This window comes from Orcinus orca, chromosome 14, assembly GCF_937001465.1.
Source record: "Orcinus orca chromosome 14, mOrcOrc1.1, whole genome shotgun sequence".
NCBI classification, from domain to species: Eukaryota; Metazoa; Chordata; class Mammalia; order Artiodactyla; family Delphinidae; genus Orcinus; species Orcinus orca.
Window position 1 is genome coordinate 34525038 of NC_064572.1, and position 25990 is coordinate 34551027.

General features: G+C 43.9%; 1 protein-coding gene across 17 annotated transcripts in view; it reads right to left on the reverse strand.

Moving 5' to 3' along the window:
- KCNMA1 (potassium calcium-activated channel subfamily M alpha 1) overlaps positions 1-25990 on the reverse strand; it is a 749169-nt gene that overhangs the window by 103591 nt on the left and 619588 nt on the right. For 2 of the 17 annotated variants that reach the window (XM_049697234.1, XM_049697233.1), the window contains exon 19: positions 2169-2255. The exons of the other annotated variants lie outside the window; for them this stretch is intronic. In XM_049697234.1, coding sequence (XP_049553191.1) covers positions 2169-2255 — 87 coding nt within the window. The remainder of the gene's footprint in view (positions 1-2168; positions 2256-25990) is intronic. 17 annotated transcript variants of the gene reach the window in all.

Genomic DNA, 25990 nt, shown 5'->3' on the forward strand with positions numbered 1-25990 from the left:
ACGGTTTTGTCTAATTATACAATGAGTCTACGGTCATTAAGAAGTCACACTCACTGGCATTTCTGCTAGATTCTTTTTCTTACCTTTTCTTTTCCCATTTGCACTGGGCCAACAATATATAACCCTCTCTGGTTAAGTGCCCATTAACCTTGCACCTTGTCACTGTCTGTTTACCTGCAGTGATCTTCAGATGGAAGACTTGCAAGTTAATACCTGTTCACCAGCTCCAGGGAAACACCTTGTTCTGGTGCTTAAAGTCAGGTCTCCTTCTATGCAAGGAAACGATTTATTTTCATCGCAACTCAGAAAGATCATCCATCATAATCATACTGCATTTAAACTGGGATTTGTTCTCTTAAATGAAACGCACGTTCAAAGGTTTCCTCCTGCACTCATGGCCTGGAAATGCAGGTCTTCTCCCTGAAGAGATGGGGGGAAATGTCTCCAGCTTAAATATATGAACGTTGTGTAATGGAGACCATTACATGCGGCTTAGATCCCACAAGAGGAGCAGTGATAACTTCTGTCTCCTGAGTAGGATATAAACCATATTTAATTATTATCCTTTTATATGGATTCTATCAATTTCTGCATATTTAAAGAAAGCAGATTGAGGAAAACTTTTAGTTAAGCTATAAAATATAATTTTCATTTCATGGCTTCTGTGACTACATGAGAGGAACAAAAATGGAATTAAAAGGGAGACTTAAATTTACTTTCATGAAAGACAAGTACTGAAGGAATGGGCCGCTACCTCATGCCAATGCACGTTTCCAGGTTCATAGTTAGCCTGGTTTCTGGCTAATTACACTACACCCCTGTCTCCAGCGTGTCCACTAGAGTCGTCCTGCTGTGGTAGCCGTAGGAAGATTAGATCTTTTAAAGGAACCTGACTCACCAGCTTCTTTAAAACACAAACAAGTTCAGGAATCCAATGTGGAATTTTTATAGGAGCTGAACCCCATCCAATCTCAGAATACTAATAAAATTCAAGGGCTTGTTTTTGCACATCCCTAAGTATAACACTTAATGTGCTGTTGTAACTTCCCAGTGCTCGCTTGTCTAATAGGCACCGAATCTAACAGTTTTACAGTTTGGGAAGACTCAGTGCTAGAAAAATGTCAGGCAAGTCTAATGAGCTTTCAGATCCCCTGGTTCGCGCTGGAGTTTAATTTCAAGTTACAATGATGTTTTAACATGTTTGCTTATACTTGCCTAAAGAGGATTCATTATTTCAATGACATAACCTCCAGACGATGTTCTGGGAATTGATTTAAGATGTGGTGGTAATTCCAACAGCCTAATGCAGAGTTTAACATCTGTAACAACATTTTACTCAACTTTTCATCAGCATTCTGTTTTTAAGCAAAAGCAAGGCAACATCTTCTAGAAACACTGACCAGAACTCTGGGTTCACTTCAAGATGATCATATACTTCACTGGATTTTTTTAAAAAGAGAAATCCCTCTCTTGATTGGCCTAGCTAGCTTGCAAACACTGTGTCAAGGTTCACCCATGCCTCTTTGTGGGTACTTCGAGTAAAACGGGGCAACAATTCCAACTTTCCTAAGCAGTCCAGTGCTAACCCATGATGGACCCAATGCTCAGCTCCAGCCTGGGGGCACATTCCTCTTTCCCTGTTTCCTCAACAGGGTTTAGGGGGATGATGCCCTTTGAGACCTAAAGATGAGTTTGCTGGCTGCAGTTAAAAAATACTTCAAAGCGAATAAACTAACTCGGAAACGTAATAAAAGGCAAACAAGCCACAAACATGAGTCAACTGGCTATATCTCCGTTACGTTATTAATCACCACATCTGGAGAAGCCCACATCTGTACACACTTAGCAGATCATTAGTAACGTCATATTCACACTGGAATCACTCAGAGTAAGAGGCATGCAAAGTGGCTTGAACGCAAATGCGTCTAGCTAACAGGGCTTCCGACTGAAGTCTCGTGCAAGCTGCTAGTTTGGGGTTAGGGTAGTTTTAATGATTATTTATCGTTTTCTACGGGTTTTCTCTTCGGTATTTTGCTGCTCAACAAGCTAAACGCATGCTGAAATCCACAGTAGTACATCTTTCTTCTCCCACTGAGCTCAGCATGTTAAAGTAGAACATGGAGGGGTGCAGTTATTAAAAATTGGGATGGATTCCAAGACTCCTTCACCTGGCTCGGTCACAAGCCGAGAATTGTGAGTTGTGTTCTTGAACTCAAATGGGTCTTTGGGATAGCGTGATCTAGCTCCAACCTTGACTGCCAAACAATAACAAGAAAAGGAAACCGAAATTAATCCTTGGTGAAATTTGTCATTAGAAAAGTTCCAAACCCGTTTTAACATTGACTAGAACGATAGTCTTAAATTAAAATGGAAGTTTCCTCCCTCACAGCTGAATTGCAGGGTTTTTCTTTTCTTTTCCCCCGATGACTTCTTGAAATTCTTTTTGCTGTGCTATGTCATCGACATCAGATGGGATAATACGTCACAGACCATCCTGTGTGTGTTATCATTTCCTCAAACATACAGAGTTCCCTTCTCCCCTACGACAGACACAGAAAACTCAGTTTTGCAGGAATACCAGACCCCTTATTCTCCTGAAACGTGCTAAAAATGCATCCTACTGAATAATCGTTATAGTCCAACTCATCAACCCTCAATGTGAAACTCTAGCTTTCATCTCGAACCGCCGGCTTGGTCAGCCCCCTTGGCTGTGATATCACCTGCCTAACTTGCATTAAATGCCGGGGGTTTGCCACTCCTAGGAAAGGGAGATGTGTAGCATCTCCTTGTATCACGAGTGACGTCAGTGAAAACTGGGCGTGTGTTTTCAGCCTCGCAGGATGTGCATGTTGTTTTACTGAAAATGGCAACTTATGAAATCGTTGGACTAGAGATTGAACAGTGTGCTTCCTGCTTCCTGTGGGTTTATCAAACTTCTCATCCCCCCAAGAAAAATCATGTAAGTCACAGTAGTACAGTCATTTTGCAATAAAGTAATTCACAATGGACAAAACTTCCAAGCTGAGCCAACCTCTCTCTAGTACAACTGCTTAAGACTTTCACCAGGAAATCTGGGCTAGTTAACTCCGAGGTCTTACAATGTGGCCAGGAAAGAGCGATGCCTGGGTTGCAGCACAGAATGGCACCCTTTTTACAGAGGGATGTTTCCTGTCTTACAATCATAGACTACCAGAATCCTGGCTGGCTGTCACTCAAACCAGACCGGTGGTGAGAGGGTATGAATATTTCCATAAGCAATGAAGGCCAAACAACAATAACAAGAATAACAGATGCCAGATAAATAACCCATAATGTGAGTTCGGTCCTATAACTGCTGTAAAGGAGCACTGGACTCTTGTTTTAGCACGTATCTCCCAGTGGGGAATGCCATGGGCCCATCAGTGAGGTTGTGCAGCTAAGATAAGGGTAAGACAGGCATCGCAGCCAAGTTCTACGCCTACAGGGTCAGTGGGCAGCTGGAGATCAGAACACGGGGAAGTTAAAGTGGGTATATCCCCTGAATCAGAGTTTCAGGTTCTGACAACCTTGGGACAACATATATCACCAAGAAGTCTGGTGAAGCCTTTGAGTTATTATTGATAAAATCAATCCAAAAAAAAAAAAAAAAAAAAAAGCTAACTTGTTTTGAAAGATCATGGTGAATATTAATACACAGATAATTAAAAAATGAAGGATGCTCCCTATCAAAAGCAATGCCAACAATAATAATAATAATGTCACCAATACAATATATATAACTCTCTATAATGGAGCCATCACTTTACCATATATACATTATCAGGCAGGGTAATTTCACAACTTCTAGCTGAGAAACAGCAAATGCATTTATTTGGAAAACCTAGAGGACGTAGGCAGGAAACAACAACGACCTGTTATTATGTAAAATGAGGATGGAAAGAATCTCCAAGCCGCCTGAGCCCAGGCACGGAGCAGCACAGGCACTGTAGGCTGAGGGGGCAGGGAAGGGGAGGCTTGTTGGAGGCTTTTCATTTCTGGCTTTTGTGGAGCTAACAGGAGAATGGAGGGGGGAGACTTTAAGGAACAATAGGTTATGCAGAAGTTAATCACAGGGTATATTTCTGGCTCTATTCACTGCCTAGGAAACCTGAATTGTGTACGTTTGAGTCCATCAACACAGAGTAATGAGAGAATTCAGCTCCTACATGGGAGAGAGAAGAAATACTCTACAAACATATTAACAGAATCCACATGACCTGGATTGCAATGTTCTCTACAGAAATACTGTGGCCTAACAGATCTTCGAGAATCAAATCTGGTGGATTAGATGTACCTGCTGTACTCACACACCCCATCCCAAACCATAGCCTCGTGTTCTATATGTATCGTGGTTAGAGTCGAAATCCCCAGTATCTGGAATCTTAGCTAAAATATCTTTACTAAAAACTTGAGCTGTCATTATAACCTGCCCAGTGCTCTTGCCCTGCCAGTATGTGGTAGAAAAGTCCTTTTGAAGATCTGGTTGCCTTTGGTTCTTTTCTTTCTTCTTTTCTTAGAATAGACTGTCTCCATCACCTCGAGGGCAAAGAAGAGTCTCAAGCAAAGATCACTCGCTATTAGCTTCTCAGAGATGAGACACAGAAAAGAACAAGGGAAATCTAAAAGCGAATACACAATGGAAATGAGAAATGCAAGAATTTCTTTGAATTATCGCTATGGAGTTTGGAGGAGGTAGGTAGTAGAAGGGAAGGTAGTAGAAGAAAACTTTTACTTTGAATCAAACAGAAAAAAATTGTACAAGAGTTCAACCCAAAGAGCCTCTTCTCAACTTTCCTTTCCTTCTCTCCGTCTGCCCTACTCCCAACACCAAAAAGATGGTAAAGACTTTGAGGCCAAAAAGCATACCTGACTCCTTCTCGTAGCCCTGACACATGCAGTACATGTTTGTAGGGCTGAGTTGCAGAATAGGGATGAAATCTGCCAAGTTCCTGGCACCAACAGCTGCCTTCTTTCTTTTTATATTTCTCAAGTTCCGGGATCAGCAAACTATACTCTGGAACGTATCTCTGTAAAGCTTATGAGCTAAAAATAGTTTTTACATTTTTAAATGGTTAGGGGGAAAAAATCTAAGATGAATAATATTTCGTAACACATTGAAATGATATGAAATTCAAATTGCAGTGGCTCGAAAGAAAGTTTCTCATAACGTGGCCACAGTCATTTGTTTACCTGGCATCTACGGCTGCTTCCACTCTACAACACAGAGTCGAATAGCTGCGATTGCGACTGTGAAGCCCACCAAGCGTAACACATTTACTAGCTGGTCCTCGACAGCCAAGGCCTGCTGATGTATGTAACAGCAAACCTTGGCTACCTCACGTATCTTCTCACGTTGTCCTAGCTTTCCAGTTTTCAAAAAGGACAATGCTCTCCCCAGTCTGCCGAGACAGCCAGACAATAAAAGCAACACACACGGAACTCCCTTCAAGTGCACAGCTGTGGGGAATTCGAGAGGGATGGAGGTAGTTCAGAGACTTGAACGTCCTTCCCACCCAACCTGCTATTTGTCCTGCAGAACCCCTTGTACTGGGGGAGACCAGTCAGGTGAGTTTCCCGTTTTCCAATGCAAGCTAAGTTAGAGTCATCCACTGTGCACTTCGATAATGAAGGCAAACCACATCCACCATGGGCAATTCCTTGGAGCTGTCAGTGTGTACTCCAAGTCCACCCAGCAAGAGCCCATCCAAGACAAAAGATGAAACATTAGACTAGATCTGCTGAAAATATACAGTGTCAACCTTTCCCCAGTTAGCTCAGAGCGATATATAGATGATTATTTCAACCGTCAGCTGCCGCATAGATTTAAAGCCCTGTACGATAACTCCTGGATTCATCTGCCCCTTGTCAAACTTGCACAGCTTTACTTGGAGGATACATGGTGTGGCAGTTTCACTGTGAATCCAGAATGATCCAGACGGCTGCTGTCTTTTTGTTAACAGGAAGCCAAACTGATGAGTTTGTAATGCATTTCTTATCAAAGGTAGTTTCAGAAAAGAAAATGTGCCCCATCAGTTTGGCTAGAATTTCACATAGACTGGATGATCGGCTTAATCAGAACATCTCTGAGATTTTCTTGAGGAAACAGATAATTCTGCATCCATCCCATGGAAATCACTTTATGCCAATGAATGATGTATTTATGAATTTATAATTACCCTTGATTTTTCCCCTTCCCGCAGCACACTTCATAAAAATCGTCAGCTAGAGCCCACAAAGCAATGGTTCTTAATAGATACAAGCATGCTAATATATTTTTTAAAGTTAATGCTGATCTTTTTGAGCTATGAGTCTAAAATGATCATTGTGAATAAAGGGACTGTAATTTTCAACTCATATGTTTAACAAAGACAAAATGGACTGTAATGGAATTTATGGAGCCTGTACAGGAACTCTCTAATATAGTTTACTATCAAATAGATTTGGATTTACTGTAGGACAAATTGGGTCCCTCTGAAACGTATCAAGGGAAAATGCCTGTAAGGTAGCGAACACTGTTCCTGGTACGCATCAAGTGCTCACATAGATGGCAGAGGTGCCATTTGTTATTCTAACCCCTACTGACTTGTAAAATGCCGTGCTTAAATGCCAGCATTAAAATCGCTATTTATCCTGTCTTTATTTTAAATTCTGACATTATATGCATCATGGATATTTTTTGCATTTTGATTTTTTAAAAAACGACTGCATTGAACTATTATTTTTCTTGAAGACTGAGGTTTCTGGTGCCCCTTAAATCTGGTGCCCGAAGCAAGTGCCTCGTTCTTCCCACTCTGGTCCCAGCCCTGCCCTGCCCATCTCTCAAGGGTGTTCTAGGTGCTGGTTCTGCCACCCTGCCTGTCATCACAGAGAAGTTACCGTAGTTTGTCTCTGCGTGTGTGTCTATAGGTTCCCTTGTTCCAAACTGGACGAGGCAAATATAAAACATGAATTATTCTTTTGATCACTTCATGCTGTGTGCATGAGATTTTTCAGGAAAATCCTTGCAAGAAAGGCTTCCTGGTGGATTTACAAATTGTCAGACAGCCGAAGGAGTGGAGAAAAGATCATGCTGCCTCAGGAATCTGAGATTTGCCACCAGCCCAGGGTGAGAAACAGAAGAGAGAGAAAGGGTCAGGTCTCTCCCGGACTTAATTTCACAGCTCGCATCAAATTCTCCTGCTGAACACAGTTTTGATTTACATTTCCACTTTGGGGTAAAAGTTTTTATTTGCTTATATGTGTTGACTGAATTGTCACCTTTCTTCTCTTTTTGTTTTTCCTCCCCCTAAACAGCTTCAAATAAACATGACTGGCAGAAAATGTCAATCATATTTTCATTTCCATTTTCACTTTGCTGTTTACGTTTTTAGAATTAATGCTTGCCCCAATGATTCTATTTGAAGATCAGCCTAGAATCTAATTGTGTGGATGTGAAATTGTTTTCTAAACCATAAGACACTATACAGATAAGGACCATTATTACTATTAATATCATTATCGGCTCATCCACAAACACCCTATCTGCCATTGAGCCAGTTTTGTGAAGAACCCCCGAGCACTCTACTATGTATTCCAGATGGTTGCACTGATACTTTCTCTGAAACTCAGATAAAGGTAAAATGCATGGGCTTTCAGTGCAACCCAGGTGCACTGCATGGCCCGATGAAGAATGTCCTGTCAGAACACTTTAGAAATACTGTACGCTTTTAACCTTGAGAGGTAAGGACCCGTCTGGATTATGACTTTACACTAAACACAGCATTTAGTATATTTCTTAAGGGCACAGTCACCTTCTAAAGATGTTCTCAAACTATAAAATCATTATCTGTATTCTACTATAATTTATCTTCCGACACAGTCTCTGCAACATTTAAAAATGCTAGTGCACGGTGGGCCCTTGCTGGTCAACACAGTTAGAGAACATGGTATGGAATGCAGAAGCAGGGCTGGACAAGGTTTAGGGGTGAGCAGACCTCACCCTCTTTGGGTTCAAGGCTCTACTAATATGCAGGCCCAGAAGCACCCAGGTCTGCTGACGTCGAATCCAGATCATTTGCTGTGAGAATTCTGCCCGTGAGGACAGCATGAAGATATGGGCTTCTAGAGTCAGGGCAACCGTCCAAGTCCTAGCTCCAACCCTCATTAGAGCTCTGATCTCAGACAAGTTACTCAACACCGTAATGTCACAAGATCCCTGCTGGACAGATGAGGACACCAAGATTTGGAGATGCTGTGGGATAAATGAGATAACCAGTGGCCACACGCTGTCAGCCTGAGGACAAATACTGTCTTGATGTGCTCTGCTTGACACCACCCTGCCACTGCTCCATCGGATCTTATATGCAGGACAATCTTTGAGTCTCAAGATTATCCATAAAAATCTGGGTTTCTCACTCCTGTCTTTAAATCTTGCAGAAGACTAGTCTCGCATTCCAGGAAGGGAACTGTCTCAGGGGACATGAGCTCACCAGCTGCTCAGATATCCCCAGGCTGCCTCCTGGACCCCCCAGTCATACGGCAGGTACCCCATGGTAGCATCTCTGGCTCTGACTCCAACGGCACTCAAGTTTACTACCCCCGAGATAAGGATTGTAAGGCTGGAAGATCCCTCTACATACGTCAACTCATACTGAGCTGCAGTGAGGGTAGCGGTTAAGCAAACCCAGGCCTTGAAACCTGTGGGCTGTTAGGTCTGAACATGGGTATTTGGTAAATTGCCTAAGTTCATTTTTCTCACCTATAAGATGGGAATAATCAGAGTACTTTCCCCAGAGGGTTGTTGTGAGGATAGAGTGAAAAAAGTGAAAAAAAGAGAATAGATTGAAAAGTGCTTAGAAGACTTCCTGGCAGGCTCTTGATAAAAGTTACCCGTCATTATCTTGGCTTTGAGAAATCAAAGCAATTAGAGCTCTCTGTCATTGGATCCTTCTCCACAGTGCCAACCTGCTTTCTTTTGACTTTGTTCTACTCAAACGGGTGCACAGTCTCTCCTCTGCCCCAAGCAACTGACCCAGTATCCAGGCGCTAGAATGGGATGAGATTCACCACCCCCATCCCCGTTCTCTGCATCCTGTTCGATGGTCACCTTTGTCCCATATTGCATATGGTCCCAAGGAACTGCTCGGGTCAAAATAATTAGGCTATGCCAAGTGTCATAAAAACAAGAAAAGCCAGAAAATGTTTAAATGGGCCTCAAATGAAGAAGGCTGGGACCGTTCAGAGCAATAACAAATGAAAGTCAGACGGAAATGTGGAGAAACCCCACTGTGTCCTCTAAATTACAGGAAATTCATGCTGCCTGCTTGTGAGGGGGCATTTTCCCTTCAGTTTCTGGTGGGAGGTCATAGGGTTGGGGCACATACTTGGGAGGTGATGGGAGGGGCAGGGGGATGATGGGATAGCGGGGTAGCAACTCCTCTATTCCTTCCCATCAGATCTTCCTTTTTCCTCCCTACACTATCCACCCACCAAGAGACAGGTTAGCCTGCCTCCTCTGGGAAGCCTTCCCAGATGACTGTAACAAGGTGGAATCCCTCCTTTCTTTAAAGTGTCTTGGCACTTCTCATCTCACACCCCTCTGACATCTCATTTTTTTTGCATTATAATTTGTGTTCCAGTCCCCAACTAGACTTATAAGTTCCTTTACGTGGTCTCCCCACTTCTGAATCTCTCAAGAGTGCTGAGCCCTTAGTAAAGTTCCTAAGAAATAGTTCCTAGCTGCCAGAGGTGGCATTGCAGAGGGAAAAAGCACAGCCTAGTAGTGAGGAGCTCTAGGGTCTAGTCCCGGCTTAGATCAAATGTGTGGCCTTGGCAAGACTCTTCCCATTCTGGAGGACTGGCATTAATTAAGCATAGGAGTTTTTCAGCTCTGCTCTGTAATGGTTCTGGGCTTAATGCTCTCTTCTGTTACCTGACAGATATCATAGGAACCAGCCACGGACTGAAGGCCTCATAACTCTACAGCCACAAATAATTACCCAGAACTTCCTACCACACTTGACCCCAAAGCACTACCGAATAGGAAAAGCAGGATTCCTGGTCCAAGGAAAGTGTGGTCCAGCTCAGTGGTTCTCAACTCTGCCTTTCTATAAAATGGACTGGAGAACTCTACAGAACACCAGACCAATTCAACACAAATCCTGAGGGGCTAGGGGCTGGGCATTGCTTTTTCTTTTTTTTTCAAAAATCTTTTTAAAGATGCACAATAAAACAGAACCACAAGTCTAGCTGGAGAAATGAGACGACTGCATTAAAGATGCGTGTATATCTATATAAAGTTCACAAGTTATATGAAATAACAGTATGAAAAGTGTTGCATGATAATGTCAGGTGAGGGCTAAATGAAATGTTGTACATAATAAGTGCTAGTAGGCCTGGGTGGTTAGGGAAAATAAGACTGGAAACAAGAGTTGGATGGAGAGAGATGTCAGCCTTATTCACCTGCGTATCCCCAGAACCAAACATAGGGCCTGGTGTGCTGGGGCCCTTAAGCCATGATGCTGAAAAAAACTAGGGGGGTGGGCAGCAAAGGGTAGGAAGGGCATGCTAGGAGGAGGGGGCAGCTGGAGCAAAGGCAAGGAGGTGGGGAGGCACTAAGCTCAGGAACTATAAGGAAAGCAGTTTGGCTGGAGCAGGAAGGCTTATTTGAGGGCACAGTTGGGGGATATAGGGGACAGATATTATAAAGCTTTGAATTCCAGATGGCAGAATTTGAATAATTCTTGGTAATAATCTGAAGCCTCTGAAAGTTATTTTTCCTTCGATTTCAGTACTCAGATTCAGAGAGGAGAATGGGTGGTTTGCATCTTGGAAAAGTCTATCAGAAATCCCCCTAACTCAGCCCACTTCCTTTCCAGCCACTTCAGTTATTAGGGTCCAAGATAAGATGCACACATACGTGCATGGTACTAATAAGCAGGAGGATGCTGGCAAGGGTCCAGTTCCATTGGAGGTCTCGATTTTATTCTAGAGAGTATATGTGGCAGGAAAATAAAGTTATTTAATGCCTGGGAAAGGGGTCTGTGAAACTCACAAGGCTGCTTCTTCATAGCCCAGCCAGGTAAATCCAACCTTTACACTGGGATGGTTATTTCCTGCCTTCAACTACTCACGTTGATCTCATTCCCTATAAAGAGAACTGGAAGGGAAGCTGTCAGCGTTTGCCTTTAACAAGAAAACTGATTGCAGTCAATACTTCAAAAAACATTTTCAACAAAACCAGTGCTTCCAAGTGGATTCACCGAGAAGGAATGTTCCCCCCCTCCAATCCTCTACTCCCTGATTTCACCTAACCAATAACACTTCAGGATTTTCTCTGTGAAAAGCATATAAATGAATAAAATAAGAATGTACATGATGTCATCTGGATCCTTAACCTACACCCCTTAGCCCAGTATGCCTAGACAAAGTTTTAAAGAAAAACTCAAAAGAGAAAATTCCTATTGGATACCCAAAATCAAGGGTTTGGAACTTTTAACTTACAAAAAGAGTAAAATATTTGCATCCAAATTTCTTTATAGGTAGCATTTAACAATTAAGAAAGTAAACAAATATAGGAGTCATCCTAGAATGTATTTTAATTCTCCCTTTTCATAACCTCAGTAAATCCACTGTCTCCTAAACAGGCCATGTTTATAACCAAACACCCTGTATAAAAGCAGTACTGTAGGTTAAAGGAAAAAAAAAAAAAAAAAACAACTTAGTAAAAAGATGTAGTTGTGTCTTTAAAGAAATTTAGAAGATTGAAGAATAACCTGTGTGTGGATGAAAAAATAAATAAATAAAAGTAAGTTTTGCTTGTATATTTGTTTTTTTTCACTCATTGTTGCCCAAATTGACAAGCTGATCAGTCTTTGTGTGGACAACCTTATCGAAAAAGGAAAAAACAAAACAAAACCAAAAACCTCTGATCCTGTTTGTCAGAAATTTAGTTCTGGCCTAAGGAGAAAAGCAACCTTCTTTGGTTAACTTGGATTCTAAAGTAATTCTTGATGAAAGAGCATTACATTAAAATTATTTTTATATAGCACAGTAATCCAGTACCAAAGCACCCTTTATAAAAATGTCCCTCCTTATACTGGTATGGAACAAAGCCTAGGGAATTAATTTGTATAAATAAACAGTAGTTAAAAATGCGCCTTGCCACATAACAATGATCAGATGGCAGAGGTACTCCAGTCTTAGGGGTGAGAATCTGGTATTGTGTAGTTACCTTTTTAAAACAGTAACATTTCTTTAACTAGGACTTGTTCCAAATGAGCATTAAATCAAGCAAGTTGAATTTAAGGAAATCTTAGTAATTAAAAGGTGTTGTCTTATTGGAGAACTATCTCCTCAACAAACAAACAAATGAACATAGTTTTAGACATTCATTGTAGAGAACTAAAGGAGAGAGAGTCTGGAAAAGAAAAAGCAGAGAGTAGAGGTGGGGGGTAGGACCTCGAGTAATCCAGGTAGACGGTTTCATTTATAGAAGAGCAGCGCCACCTGCTGGTAGATTCGCATTTCGAGGCCCTCTGCAGTTTGCTGGCCACCATCTATCTTGCAATCTTTGCATAAATATACAGCAGTATTTCTCAGCTGCTGTTATACATAAGAATTTTATTACCAGTCGGCAGATTTCTAACACACGGGTTGCAGTTTAATAATGCTCTATTACCTGAAGTATGGTTATATAAAAACCTAGAATGTTAACTGTTGATAAACCGATTCTGATACGTAAAGCACTGTAAGTCACCCAGTAAATATTCAAATAAATCAAAAGGGATAGCTCTTTTTCCTCCGACAACATGTTATTAAACACCACAACTTGATCGCTTACATAAAAATAATGTCCATACATTTCGACGTACTAAGAACTCAGGAAACGCGCATTATAATCTTACCAACTGAGAGCTTTCCCTTCATTTACAACTTAGAGGAAAGTGTTTTTGCAGAGAATATTTCCCCTGTCTTTAAAAACTGTACTTGAACCAAGGTGTCATTTAGGGAATTTTTTTCATATAACAAAACCTGAGTTATAAATAACTATGATTACATCTATAAAATGCTATATTTTTAAAATGGCAATAGAGGAGCCATGGAGCATTTAAGTCACGGATAGAGTGAGCAAAGACACAGTAGCTGTCATTTTTTCAGAAAAAGATCACACAAACGCGATAGCAAAGGAACACAATAAAAGGAAGAACAGGAGTGTGATAGGTGACTCTGATTATAGCTGCAAAGGAAACTGTGAAATAAATTAACACCCAAGCACCCAGGAAAGGCATTACTGTAGCTTCACTGCAAAGTGATCGTTATGCAACAGAAGAAGGCTGGTGATTTCGTAAGAACAGAAACGTGTCAGCTGCAAAATCTGGTGGTGATAACTAATGACCATACTACTGACAACTCTGATTTGATCTCTAACAGCAAAAAATAAAAAAGCATTCTATAGGATAGATGTATACAATAGGAATCGGATTTTTCATTTGAAACGAATAAATCCCAAATGGGATCAAAGGGCCCGGTAAGTGAAAAATGACAGTTCCTATGTGGCCCTGATTTGATCTCAAGCAAAACGACCATGCTGATAAAAGCTTAAGAAGAAGGTAGGGCCGTTCTTGGACTGTTACTGGAAGCGGGTGAGTGCCACTGCCCATTCAGCTGATGGGAAGCCCACTCTAATTTCAAGAAGTTATTGAGATTTAATCTCTAACAACTACAATGAAAAAGATTACTCATGCAGCAACCAAAGGGGCATCCCTTAAAACACACACACACACACACTCAATTTTGTTATTTCTGATGGAAACTGTGGAATCCCTTTACATTCCGTTCTTCCACCTAAGTTGGCTAAGGCATACGTGTTAAGAGAATCAAATGTCAGAGTGCTTCCTGTAAACCCAAAGCATCTCCAGTGACTTATCACATGGGACTTGAAGTGGAGGGACTCAAGCATGGGCAGAGAGCATCTCATCTCCCACCTCAGCTGATTCTGAATTGTGTGGAGAGACAGGGTTACCAGGAGCAAGTTCAGGCAGATGCAGAGGGTGTGGGGGACTCTGGGAGCTTAGGGCTGTCGAGATTTGAGCTGGGGGCTTGCCCTGCCTCAACATAACTCCCAGTGGGTCAGCCAGTGTATTAGCACAGCAAGAGAAGGTCCCCGCAGCTGACTGGGGTCTGAGTGATGAAAGATGTAAGCCCGGCCTGCAGAGCAGTTGGATAAATTCAATTAATGGGGAGTCAGAGTTGGATGAAAGGAGCTTCTTTGAGTTAGGAAGGTATTGCAGACCTGAAGGGCAGAGTGAGGTCGCTCTGGAAGGAGCGAAACAATGGGTTTGCCGCGCATTGCTAACTTGCACCTCTACTACCCACCCAGTCGCAAAGACCCGATGACTTCCGGAAGGGAATGCGTCAGCACCCCCACATCCGCCACAGAGCACCACGGGCCTCAAACACGATGCCCAAAAGAAGCAGTGAAAGAAATGCGCTCTCTTCAAAAGAAGCAGTGGTTAATTCTAGACCCAGCTCTTCAAGAGTGCTCCGGCAGTCAAAGGAAGCAGCTGTTCAGAAACAAGTGTTTTGGTCAAGATGGCACGAGAGAACAAGAAGCGAGACCGCTAGGCTCAAGATCCCTTTTCTCTCGAGATACGTGCCTCATAAGCTATGGAAACATAATCCTGACACAGTGCGCATGTTATTCAGCAAATAGGTGTTGAATTCCTACTGTGCGCCTTAGCTGCTGTGTGCAATACGTTGAGAGGAATCCGAAGACCGCTGAGAGTTGTCTGTGGCTTGTTGCTTACTTCTAAAAAGCCCAAGATGAAAACTGCTCTAAATGAGGCTTATAGGAATTGTTACAGAATTACAGAAGAGAGATCCGTCTGAGTTGGCGGGGGGGGGGGGCAGTCAGGAAGTCATCACAGAGATGGCTCCATTCGGACTGTGTGTTTAAAGCAGGAGTCAGCAAGTGTCTTTCTGCAAAGGTCAGGCAGTAACTATTTGGGGTTTCGTGAACCTTGTGCTCTCCATTGCAACTACCCATCTCTAGACCTGTCCTCACAGCAGGTCTGCTCAAAGGAAGAGGCAAAGGCAGGGCATGGGTGAAAGATTTGGGCACCGTTTTGACCCTGATCTTTGCACTAATCTTACTAATAGGAAAATCAACAAGCAGCAGAGCCCAACTGCTCATAAAGAAATTTAGAAAAGGTGATGATGTGAAGCCTTAACACCATCCAGTCCTCAAAGATGGGCTGAGATCAAGAACACCATCAAGAAAAGAAATCTGGATAGAATTTAAAGGAAATGTTATCTCTCCCCACCATCTGTTCCCCTCCTGTTTGCTCTCCAACCTTCATCTTCCAAAAACACGCTGAACTATAACTCCATGTCACTAACTCTATGTCCATTTTAGAGATGGAAAAGTCCTAAGGTAGTTTCAGTAAGATGAGGAATGAGGAGACACAGAGTCACAGCTGGTCCACGAGATAGGTCCTATTATTATCTCCATTTTACAGATGAGGAAACTAAGGAATAGAGAGGTTCTGGAGCTGGCCCAAAGCCCCACAATAGTAAGGGAAGATGTCTATTCTGGGCTTGCCTAGATAAAATAAGAGGATGCAGGTGCCTTGAGGAGTATGAGGACTCATACATGTGTAAGGCATTACTCTTATTGTAGCAGTCAGCATCCATTTCGTGAACCTATCAAAACGTGACTGCACCAGGACTGATTTCAAAGTCCCCAGAAAACACACAAATCTCACTCCTTCTCTCCTTTTCCCTTTTGCCCTAAGCTTTCCTAGAATTTCAGGCTTTAATTGCCAAGGAGATCACTTAGTTCACCCCACAGTGAGGAGAATGGCTTGGGAATCCCCTACTATGATTCAGAGAAAAGACAGGAGATGTCTGCCTATCAGAACCCATCTTCGTCTTCACGGAGGAAATCCGTGGAGTGGCCCTTCCAGCAACTAGCACCTTGCATACTTCACATCTGCGTGCCAAGACCTCCAGGCCACATGACCTGAGTCTGTACCTCATCCCTGTCTGCACTCTTAGCAAGTTTCATTCTGTCATCTTCACTGCACGTCCCTTTTCTCTGCAGGTCATTGTACCGCCCTTTTCAGTAACACCTGTTTAGGGCTTTGGCTTGGAAGCATCCCTGATGGACGTGTTCTCTCAGTTGGTTACGTTACAAGCCATATGTGGAAATGTACTCATCTGCACTGAAGAAACGGCCAGATCAACCTTGAGAAAGTGCAGAGAGCAATTCAAAGCCACTCAGAGGTAAGGGAATGCTTGGTACAACCTGAGAGAGGTCTGTGAGCAGTCAAGAAAGCTCCCCGTCCACTCCTTGTGTCGGAACGGAATACACAGAAAAATGACACAATAGAAAATATCCATGAGACACACAGCCTTCAGACACCTCAAGGTGGGAGGAACTGTCACTTGGGTGCTACACGATTGGATCTGCCCACCTCAAGTCAGAGTCAATGATCTTAATAGTCAAGCGTGGCCTCAAACGTGTCTCCACAGTTTGGCAGGCTGACTTGGTCATCTGCAAACGGCTACGGCTCTCTACAAATGGGCCCCTTTTCTCATATTGGTCCCACCTGATGCATTATTATTTTTGTGCCACCCTGACTCACACGAAAGGGATCAGGTTCATCAAAATTAGTAAAACGGAATGCAAATGTCACAAGTCCTTGATTTTCTAGGATACATGCTCTACGTACACATGGACACTTTGTGTGGCGGTATCCCCGTCTCTCCTCACTTGAAACGTTGGTGGGTTTTTGCCTACCGTGATTTTTTTTTCAGTCTTTGTTTCTAGATCTTCTTTCCCAATGTTTAACCTTCATAAAGAATATGGATTGTACCTCCTAGTCGATAATTTTCAAGATCCTTCAGTTACGTTCTAGTTTTTCTTCTTCTCGCTACATTATCCCCTGTGAGTCTTCTTGTATACTAATTGTGGGATATCTCCAACTGGGATCCAAGAAGATTGTACTCACACACACACTATATATATCTATATATCTGTATCTATACCTTTATCTATATATCTATAAATACACACCCTATATATATCTATATATCTGTATCTATATTTATATATACACACTATATATCTATGTATCTGTATCTATCTTTATATCTATATATACCCACACTATATATATTTATATATGCACACACACTATATATCTGTATCTATATCTTTATATCTACACACACACACACTATATATATCTATATATCTGTATCTATATGTATATCTTTATATTTCTACCTGTATCTACACACACACTATATTGTAAGCGGCTTAGAAAGTTTTAGGAAACTTCACAGATCCGGGGCCATCCTGCTTCTGGCTGACCATCTATCCCTTTAACTAATGGCTGAGAATCCCTTCACTTATCCATTCTTTCACTCATCAAATATTTACTGAACTGGAACCCTTCAGGCCACTTCCTACTCAGGCATTCTTGCCAACATACAAAGCCCGGCCAAGGATTCTAGCACAGTACATTGCTGGCCTTGGAGGGAAAGGCAGGCAGCCCCCAGGTCTTTCCTTGACTGAGTGCAACCCAACTGGCTCCAGCCCAGAAAGCTGGCAAGGGCCAAAAGGAAGATCACATCATGGCAAGCAGAAGACGGCCCTTGCTCTGTGGCCTACAGATGCCCCTGCAGGTACCACCTTGTGTGGCTCCAGCTCTGAGGAGCGGTCCTTCTCATTTCATTTCAAAGTCGTTAGGGCGGCTGACGATCCCTGACGCGGATCTGCCTCAAAAGCTCCCGCTTCGAGTTTGCACAGGGTTTTCTCTGTAGCTTTTGGAGTACTTGGTGGTACTCACCCTGCCATGTTGAACGGGATAAGAGCAGGGCTTTCAGCTTTACTCCAAGAGGCCAGAAGCATTTTTCTCTTGCTATCTCCCTCGGTTGTGGGAGGACAGCTCCTCCCGCGGATGAGCACGTGAAATGGTCAGAGAAGGAAGCCACCTTGGAATCTTCAGACCTTTTCCCCAGCTCATCTGAGCCGGGGATCAGAAGAATGTCTCCTCAGTAAGAAAAAAAAAACAAAAAACAAACCTACGGGCTTGTCTAGAAGCTCTCTGCAAAGCAGGCACTGACTATTTATAAAAAGGTCTTTTCGATGCTCTCTGAAATTTCAACTGTGTGGGTCTGATAATGCTGAACTTGTTTCTGTCCAGTTAGATTCCCCTTGGAAAGGTGTTTGGCTAGGGAAGCAAAACTCTGGTAAGCAAATGTAAGGATGGAAGATTCCTTGATTACCCAGGTAATTCAACATGATGGACTTCCCTGGTAGTCCAGGGGTTAGGAACTCCGTGCTCCCACTGTAGGGGGTGCGGGTTTGATCCCTGGTCAGGGAACTAAGATCCCACAAGCTGTGCAGCATGGCCAAAAAAAAAAAAAAAAAGAAAAGAATGTTGGTTCAGGAGAAAACCTCGGAGAGAATGCCAGGAGTTGGCATTCTCAGCACGCACGCTCCACCACTTAGAGGGAGCTCAGGACTCACGTGCTCTTCTGTGCTGTTTCAATGACCCTCTGGGGTCAAAGGTGGGCATAAATCTCCGGTCATGGGTGCTGACATACAGACACAATGAACGCAGATCAAATTCTTGTGCACAGAGAAATAAAAAGGAAAAGAAAATTGCTCCACGGCACTTAGAAATGCCACACGACTTCCTCGGATTTTGTGTGGCCGTACTTCACAGGAAATGTGTTTTGTATTTCCACCAGAGTCCGATGGTGGTTGGAAACAACAGCGGATTTTTCAGTGAATGGGATGTGAAGCACTTTATTATTTTTTTCCCTCCATAGATGGAAGGAGACAAGCTGTCTCCCTAAGATGGGAGGAGAAAGTCACCTTGCCATACACAGAGATTTAAAAAAGAATTCCCAGGAGCTCTAACTGAAGCCACCACAGGCAGCTCGAGCCACGACCCTCAGGGGCCACATGTCCCAGTGGGTGGCTCTCGTTGCTTTGTTTCTGCCGCCCAGCCTGGTTCAAGGCCATTCATGCCAGCGATTCAGAGCTGCCTGGCTCTGCCCCCATCAACACACTCAAGATGTGGGTCTGGTTGGAAATGCAGAGGCTGGTAAGGGAAGAAGAAATACTGGTTCAAAAAAAAAAAAAAAAAAAAGATGGACTAGATCCCCAACACCAGGGGCTGTGGAGACAGTCCAGCAGGTCTCCAGGCCCAGCCAAGATCTCAGGAAATTCTCCAATAAGGCAACGACTCCACAGAGCCCAAGTGGGAAGCACGACTGCTGAGTCAGCTGGGGAGAATTAAGCTCAAGAAATTTAACTAATGGAATTCAATCGCTTCAGCGCCATCAATTAAAATTTCTTTAAAATGATTTTAACTTCTTGGAATTGTATTTGGATAATGTGCTTCAGCTGGGAGTCCTAGAGGCCGTTAGATCGTCTTCCTTCCTCAGGCTTCTTGGAGCAGCTCACTCCTGCCTCTTCCTAGCACATCCCCCCGCCCCCCCCCCCACCCCCTGCTGGTCTTCTCCACCCTCACAGGATGGCTCCCAAGGCCCTCAGCTCCAGCCCCTCTTCCCAGAGCCGCCATTGAAATCCTACCAAAACAAAGCCTCTGTGGCTCATTCCCCAGATCAAATACCTTGAATGCTTTCTATCGCATTACGTGTGCCGTAACAGGGCCCTGCTCACCTTTCAAGGCTCCTCTCCCCCTGCTCCCAGGCACAGGTCTTAAGCTCCAGCCAAACTGGGTGACCAGCTGTTAAGACAGGGGGCTCCAGCCGTCGGCAGGCCCCTCCACTGCCATGCCCTCTCTCATGCTGTCAGGCAGGATACCCTTTGCCTCCCATCCTCCAATGCACATCTGAACTGTCTTCTCCTGTGGGGCCTTTCCTCGGCTGACCAACAGGAGGTGACCTCTGGGCCTTTGCACTGCCGAGCACTTTGCCCCCCTCTCTCACAACGCCTCCCACACTGTCTCCAGCTCTCAGGACTGGAATCCTCGTCTTTCTTCTCCTTCCTTGGAGACAGACCGACATACCCATCTTCTTCAACTGAGTAAGGAAATGAGTAACTCAGTTTGCTCCCTAGACTGAAGAACCAACCGTCCAGCCTATCCTCAAATGCCAGCCCCACCACCAACTCGCTTTGTGACCCTTGGCAAGTCACTTAACCTCTCTGTGCCTCAGTTGCCTCATCTGTCAATGCACAGATGCCTCAGTTTACAGTTGCCTCAATGGCAAATAACAGTTACTACCTATCCCATGGTAAGGATTAAATAATATCTGTACAGGGCACAGAGCAGTGCCTGCAATGCAGCAAATGCTACGTGTGGGTTCAATTTGACAATAACAACAGTAACTAACATACACGTATCCACATGCACACACCCCCTTGCAGGGCTGGCAGAGTCCCCTGCATACAGTAAGAGTAGACACTAAGTCTAGCCTTAACATGAATCCAAGTTAAGCAGTTGGCCATTTCCCAGCACCACCCCATAAGCCTTGGTTCCTAGGAATACACACACACTAATAGCAGAGGTGTCAACCTCGCCTCAGAAGAGGAAAGCAATTTTTCAGCAAATCTTAGTAGGCTTCACTCTTCTTTCCTCCTCACCGATGAGTATGACCTGTTTGTAATCTCTACATCCACTCTAGTCAGAAAACGGTTCCCATTATACTGTTCTGTGCTCCATCGTTTCTAGGCTTAAATGCGAATCAAAGAGCCCAAGCCCTGAGAACTTGCCTGTAAACACTCTGGCAGATGTCCTACATTTGTTGGGCCAGATGACAAATGTCCACCTCAGATCAAGGAGCATCCAACTGAAATGATGGGCACCGTGTGAGAAGGGAGGATCCCCAGGTCTGACTGAGACCAGAACGCTGCCGATCAACTGCTCATTTCCGTCTGGATGGGATTTGGAGGCAGGATGCGGTGCAGCCTGGGCCGCCGCCCTGCAAGCCTCTCTCCGATGGCTTCACACCATCGCTGGTCTGATGCTAATTCAAGACAATGCCCCAGTGCATCACAACAAATTAGCCACAGACACGCGACGGCAATCAACTCAGGGCGCTGTCCTGAACGCGGGCTGGGGGATTCCCTGTCTCCACGAGCTGCGCGCTCCCACAGATGTTTCTAAAAGCCTCTTCCCAAAGGCCCATTTAGAGAGAAATCAAATGCAACTTTGACTTAATTAACGTTTTAAATGATAATGAATACAATGTAGATTCATGGGAGGCATTTACATTGTGTTGTAAAATTGATAAAAATTTAATAACTCTTTGTTAATAAGTTATGTCTCCCCAGACCCATAAAGCCTAAGGCGCTGCGAACTCCAGCCTGGGCCTAATCCAGGCTCCTGGTGCAGGTGGAGGAGGGAAGCAGAGATGGCCTTGACATTTGCTCCAAGCCTGCTCTAATTCTAAACCTCTGCCTGTTCATCAGTACTTTATTTCATACAGTAAAGGTCAGGATTTGGGCTCAAGGCACAGCCTTGACAAGAAAGCTCAAGTGAAAGGCGGGCTGGCCCTGGCATCTGTCGCCTGAGATAGCAGGGGGTGGGGGGATGGAGAGCTAACTGGCCACTTCTCCCCTCCTCCATGGAGGTAAGAGGCAGAGTCCACTGCCTGGTGGTAGGAGCTGTCAGGGTGAGTATGGTGACAACTGGCCACTGTCCTGAAATAAAAATGCAAACATAATTTCCATGTCACCTTGCATAAGGACTTCTGCCTAGCTTACTTGTGGCATGCCAACATCTTTTCTGGTTCGTCCTTGAGGAGCCCAGTCACTTATTAAAGCAACATTATCCCTGGGGAGGGAGGTGTCCAAGTGATGGGGGTAAACACAGAGCACCCTTTCCTCTTTCTGACCTTTCTACTTCTTATCTCCCAGCTCTGCTTCAAAGGATTTCTTGTGAAAAGTTGGCTGTTTGCCTACTTTTCCCTTTCTCTTCCATCTACATGTGGTACCTCTCCACAGCATATTTATCTTTAAGAATTCAACTATTTTGGAGGAGGAGAGTACAACAGGGTCTCAAAATGCAAGTCAATTACTTCACCTGACACTAGACTGAAAAAAACCCAGTTACTTATTATGAATAAAAACATGGTTTGTTTGGAGCTCTTTAGAGATGGGCAATTAAAAGGATTCTTTTCAAAGGAAACTTTGTCCAAGCACGATGGCTGCCTTACAATGAGCTGACCACCATATAAGCAAGTAGGAAGGCATCGTGCTTCGTGTCACCCCGCTGCTGAATGTGGCTACCAGAAAGATCAAAGGAGCCTCGCCTTCTAACAGAAGTGCCCTAAGATGCCCTCCCAGGTCCATTATTCATGGAATGATTAAATGGTTGCCTAGGCCAAGTTGCCTTCCTGTTTTCACTTCCTGCAATGCAGCGCAAATGGCCAAATCAAGACACATGGGGTAAGGGTAGCTAAAGAGCTAGGGCAGAATCCAAAGCGGGCTTTAGTGTTAGCAGTAGTAAATGGATATTGTGTGTGGGGGGGAGAGACAGAGACAGAGAGAGGGGGGGAAGGGGGGGAAGGGGGGAGAGAGGGAGAGGGGGAGGGGGAGGGGGGAGAGAGAGAGAGACAGAGAGAGACAGAGAGAGACAGAGAGACAGCACCAGTAAGCATGAGAAAATGGGAGAAACTGCAGACCCAGAATGAACAGGCTTTAAAAAATACAGGGAGAACAATGATTAAACTGATTTGGGCTGAGTGTGCTTTGCCTATCCATTTTCTTACTTTCTATCACTGATGGTGGTAGTGGGAAGAGAGAGTCTTTGTTTTCAAGGTCCAGAGTAAAATAAACAAATAAAACTTAGGACTGGGGAGCTTGAGAAAGTCGCCCAAAACTATACCTACAGAAAAGGACTGAGATGATAATGGGCTGTTGATTTTTAAAGGCAGCTTATTAAATTAAATCTCCCTGCAACAGGCACTGGAGACTGTCAGCACAGGGTGTGTCCTATTATAGACACTTTCCTAGAGCTATTTGCACTCCCTGCCCCAGTATCTGATTTTATGCACTTCGAGATGCCATTACTTGAGTGACTTTAGTTCTATTGACAATGTTTATTCTCGGCCTGTACAAACCAAAGGCTACTCGGGATACGCTGATTTTTGTTTATTATCTGACAGGACTCAAGATCACACTAAACTGATTTTGGTATGTCTCCCTTCAACCTAATTGTATTGGACTTCTCCTCTCGACCGAACCATTGGAGTTGAATGCCTCCTTGTATTATATTTACACCCGAAAGAAAAGTCGTGCCCCACTTAAAATTAGCTACAGTAGTTTGCAAGTGGGTGTATGTAATTGTGCAGGTTTAACCTATTAGTAAATTGAAAGGTTGGTGTGAGTGATCACACAGGTCCTTTGGCTAAAACTACCTCCAAGCACAAATTTAAAGATCTGTTTCTCTTCGCGCACATGATTCATCTGTTCATGTCAGGGTTACTGAAGGTTTGTGACCAGCATCATGTCAGGCAGTCTGCGGCAGGTCTGAATCAATAGGGTCTTATGTTGTCACTGCATCATAATTTTAATTGTCCCCTTTCTATTAGACTTAGCAATCCGATATCGAGCAAAGACTGAAATAACAAGAATAAATTCTGAACAGAGAAAAGGTGCTATTTTACAAAATTATATGGAGGGGAAGTGGAATAGATTAGAATCTCAATCTATATTGATGGGTGTGTGGATGTCGCTAGCCACATATATATATATATATATATATATATGTGTGTATTTTTTTTAAGCCATATATTTTTTATGTTTGACAGTACTAGAACATAGCTACTTGTGGGAAGTCTGGGGCCCGTACCATCTTAGCGTCTCTTAAAGAGAGCTGGTACTTCTGCCCAGGACCATCCGAAGCAGAAACAAAATTGGAACGATCCAAAAATGACGCTCTGCAACCAGTTCTAGCCCACCATGTTGAATGGTTCAGTCTCGCCCAAAATCGAACAGTCTTGTGATGAGTCCTTACTGGTCACTCTTTGCGTTACTTCTCTTACTGCTTTTTAAGTCTTCTGTAAAGGGGTCCTCCTTCTCTGCAAACCTTTTTGTCAGCACAGTGTGGCCTGACATCCCGTGCGCTCAACAGAAGGAGACAACCGTTAGAAAGGTATGTGACTTAGCAACAAGGGGAACGTGTAATGGGCCACACCTCCAAGGAGAGGTACACGCAGGCAGGGCTTGCTGTGAGGAAGCAGAGTTCTAAGACTGTGTGAACACTTTTAATATATTGCCACTCCTCTGGGAACTGGCTACTTCTCTTCCCACTTCAGAAAACACATAATGGGACTTTGTGTTTCAATTTACCGTCCCTTGAAAACGGAAATCTTTCCCCTTAAAAGAAAAAAAAAGAAAAAAAAAACAGTAAAGAGGTAGACGAAAGGCAAAAGAGAAGGAATCGCACAGTCCCCAGAGCACACAGGCTCAACTGGGAAACTGCGACCAAAGCAAGCTCTGGAATAATATAATGACCTTTAATGAGTGTCTTGGGAAACAATACAGCCCCAGCATAAAAGACAAAGGGCAAACCCCATCACGGCTCCGTTGACACTAATTCAAAATGATTTTCAGAACAACTAAAGAATGTAAGAGAAGTAATCTGATCCGCCCATCTGACCTCACTTTGATTCAAGGGCCCTTCTCCTGCCATTTCTAATTGTCAAGCCCTCTACATTTCACATCTGCTCATATTTAATGAAAAGCCCACTCTCACCACCGCTCTTTGAGGCAACCAGCTCTGTCCAATGGGCACCACCCAACCCCACCACCAGCGAGGGAAGCCCGGGGATTGCTATTGGAGCCCTGCCAGAGGAATTCTGCGTAGACGTAGACATTCTTTAATTGGAGAAGAAGGGCTTATGTGGGCCCACGAAGGGGATCAAATTGGAATGGATTTTTCTAACTTATTATTAATGGTCAAAGGTGAGTGGACTCACACAGGGATGGATGAAATCTGCTTTTGTTTGACGGAGTGACGACGGCAGGGAGACTGATGAAAACAGAGGAGGCAAACCCCACCCCCACTCCCACCCCCCAAGCTGTCAGTACCAGTTACGCCTTCGACACACAGCCCAAAGCTCCACATTTTCCACGGTGGAGCTGATGCTGGAGGGGTAGAAAGACAGCAGTCTCATGCCCAGGATGTTTCTGAGAAGACGGGACCATCCCACCCCAAGTTTTTCTCCTCCTGGCCTCCATCAACACTTGGATTAAATTGCAGAGCTGAGAAATCCCTCCAATTATGGTTTCTCCTGGATAAGATGGAAATTGCACACACTGGGTATCATGGGCCTCACGTAAGGGACACAGATTTGCTGTGATTGGTATGGGTGGCCGGTGCCAAGACATGACCACAGGCCTTAGTTTAGAGCCTGAGTGGCTCCTTCCTTTTCTCCACTGGATCTCTGGCCAAGGTTTTAGAGCCTAGCGGTTACGTGAAAGTAGAAGCTGTGCCTTAGACGGGTAACCGAGGGGGCGGGTGCTTACATTCACCACCATCAATCAGAGAGATGTGGCCAAACTGGGCCACCACAGCTCACCCCTCCACTCCCCCTCCCCAGCTCCTGTCTCTGAACCTGGTGTCCTGCCATACATCATAGACAAACAAATGCTTTGTATGGTTGTGACCGAGTTCACCTTGGTGGTGTCATATGAACCAGACAGAAGTGTGATGAGAATAAAGGAGTAAGGGCATGTACGATGGCGTGCGCAAGGAAGATTTAAAGGAAATTTCCTTCCTAGGAGTTTAGGTCAACATGATGGGACAGTCCAAAATGCCTCTCAACACCACGTCTATTCAGTATCACTTAAAAAAAAAATGAATCCTGTCCCTCGGCACTGTTCGGATGGGGCAGTGAATCATAAACCAGAGACGATGATGATTCTCTGGTCCTAGATGGAACTTTTCCAAATGCCTCTACGACCGCTCCAAGCACAATAATGTCTCAGACCTGAACTGCGGTT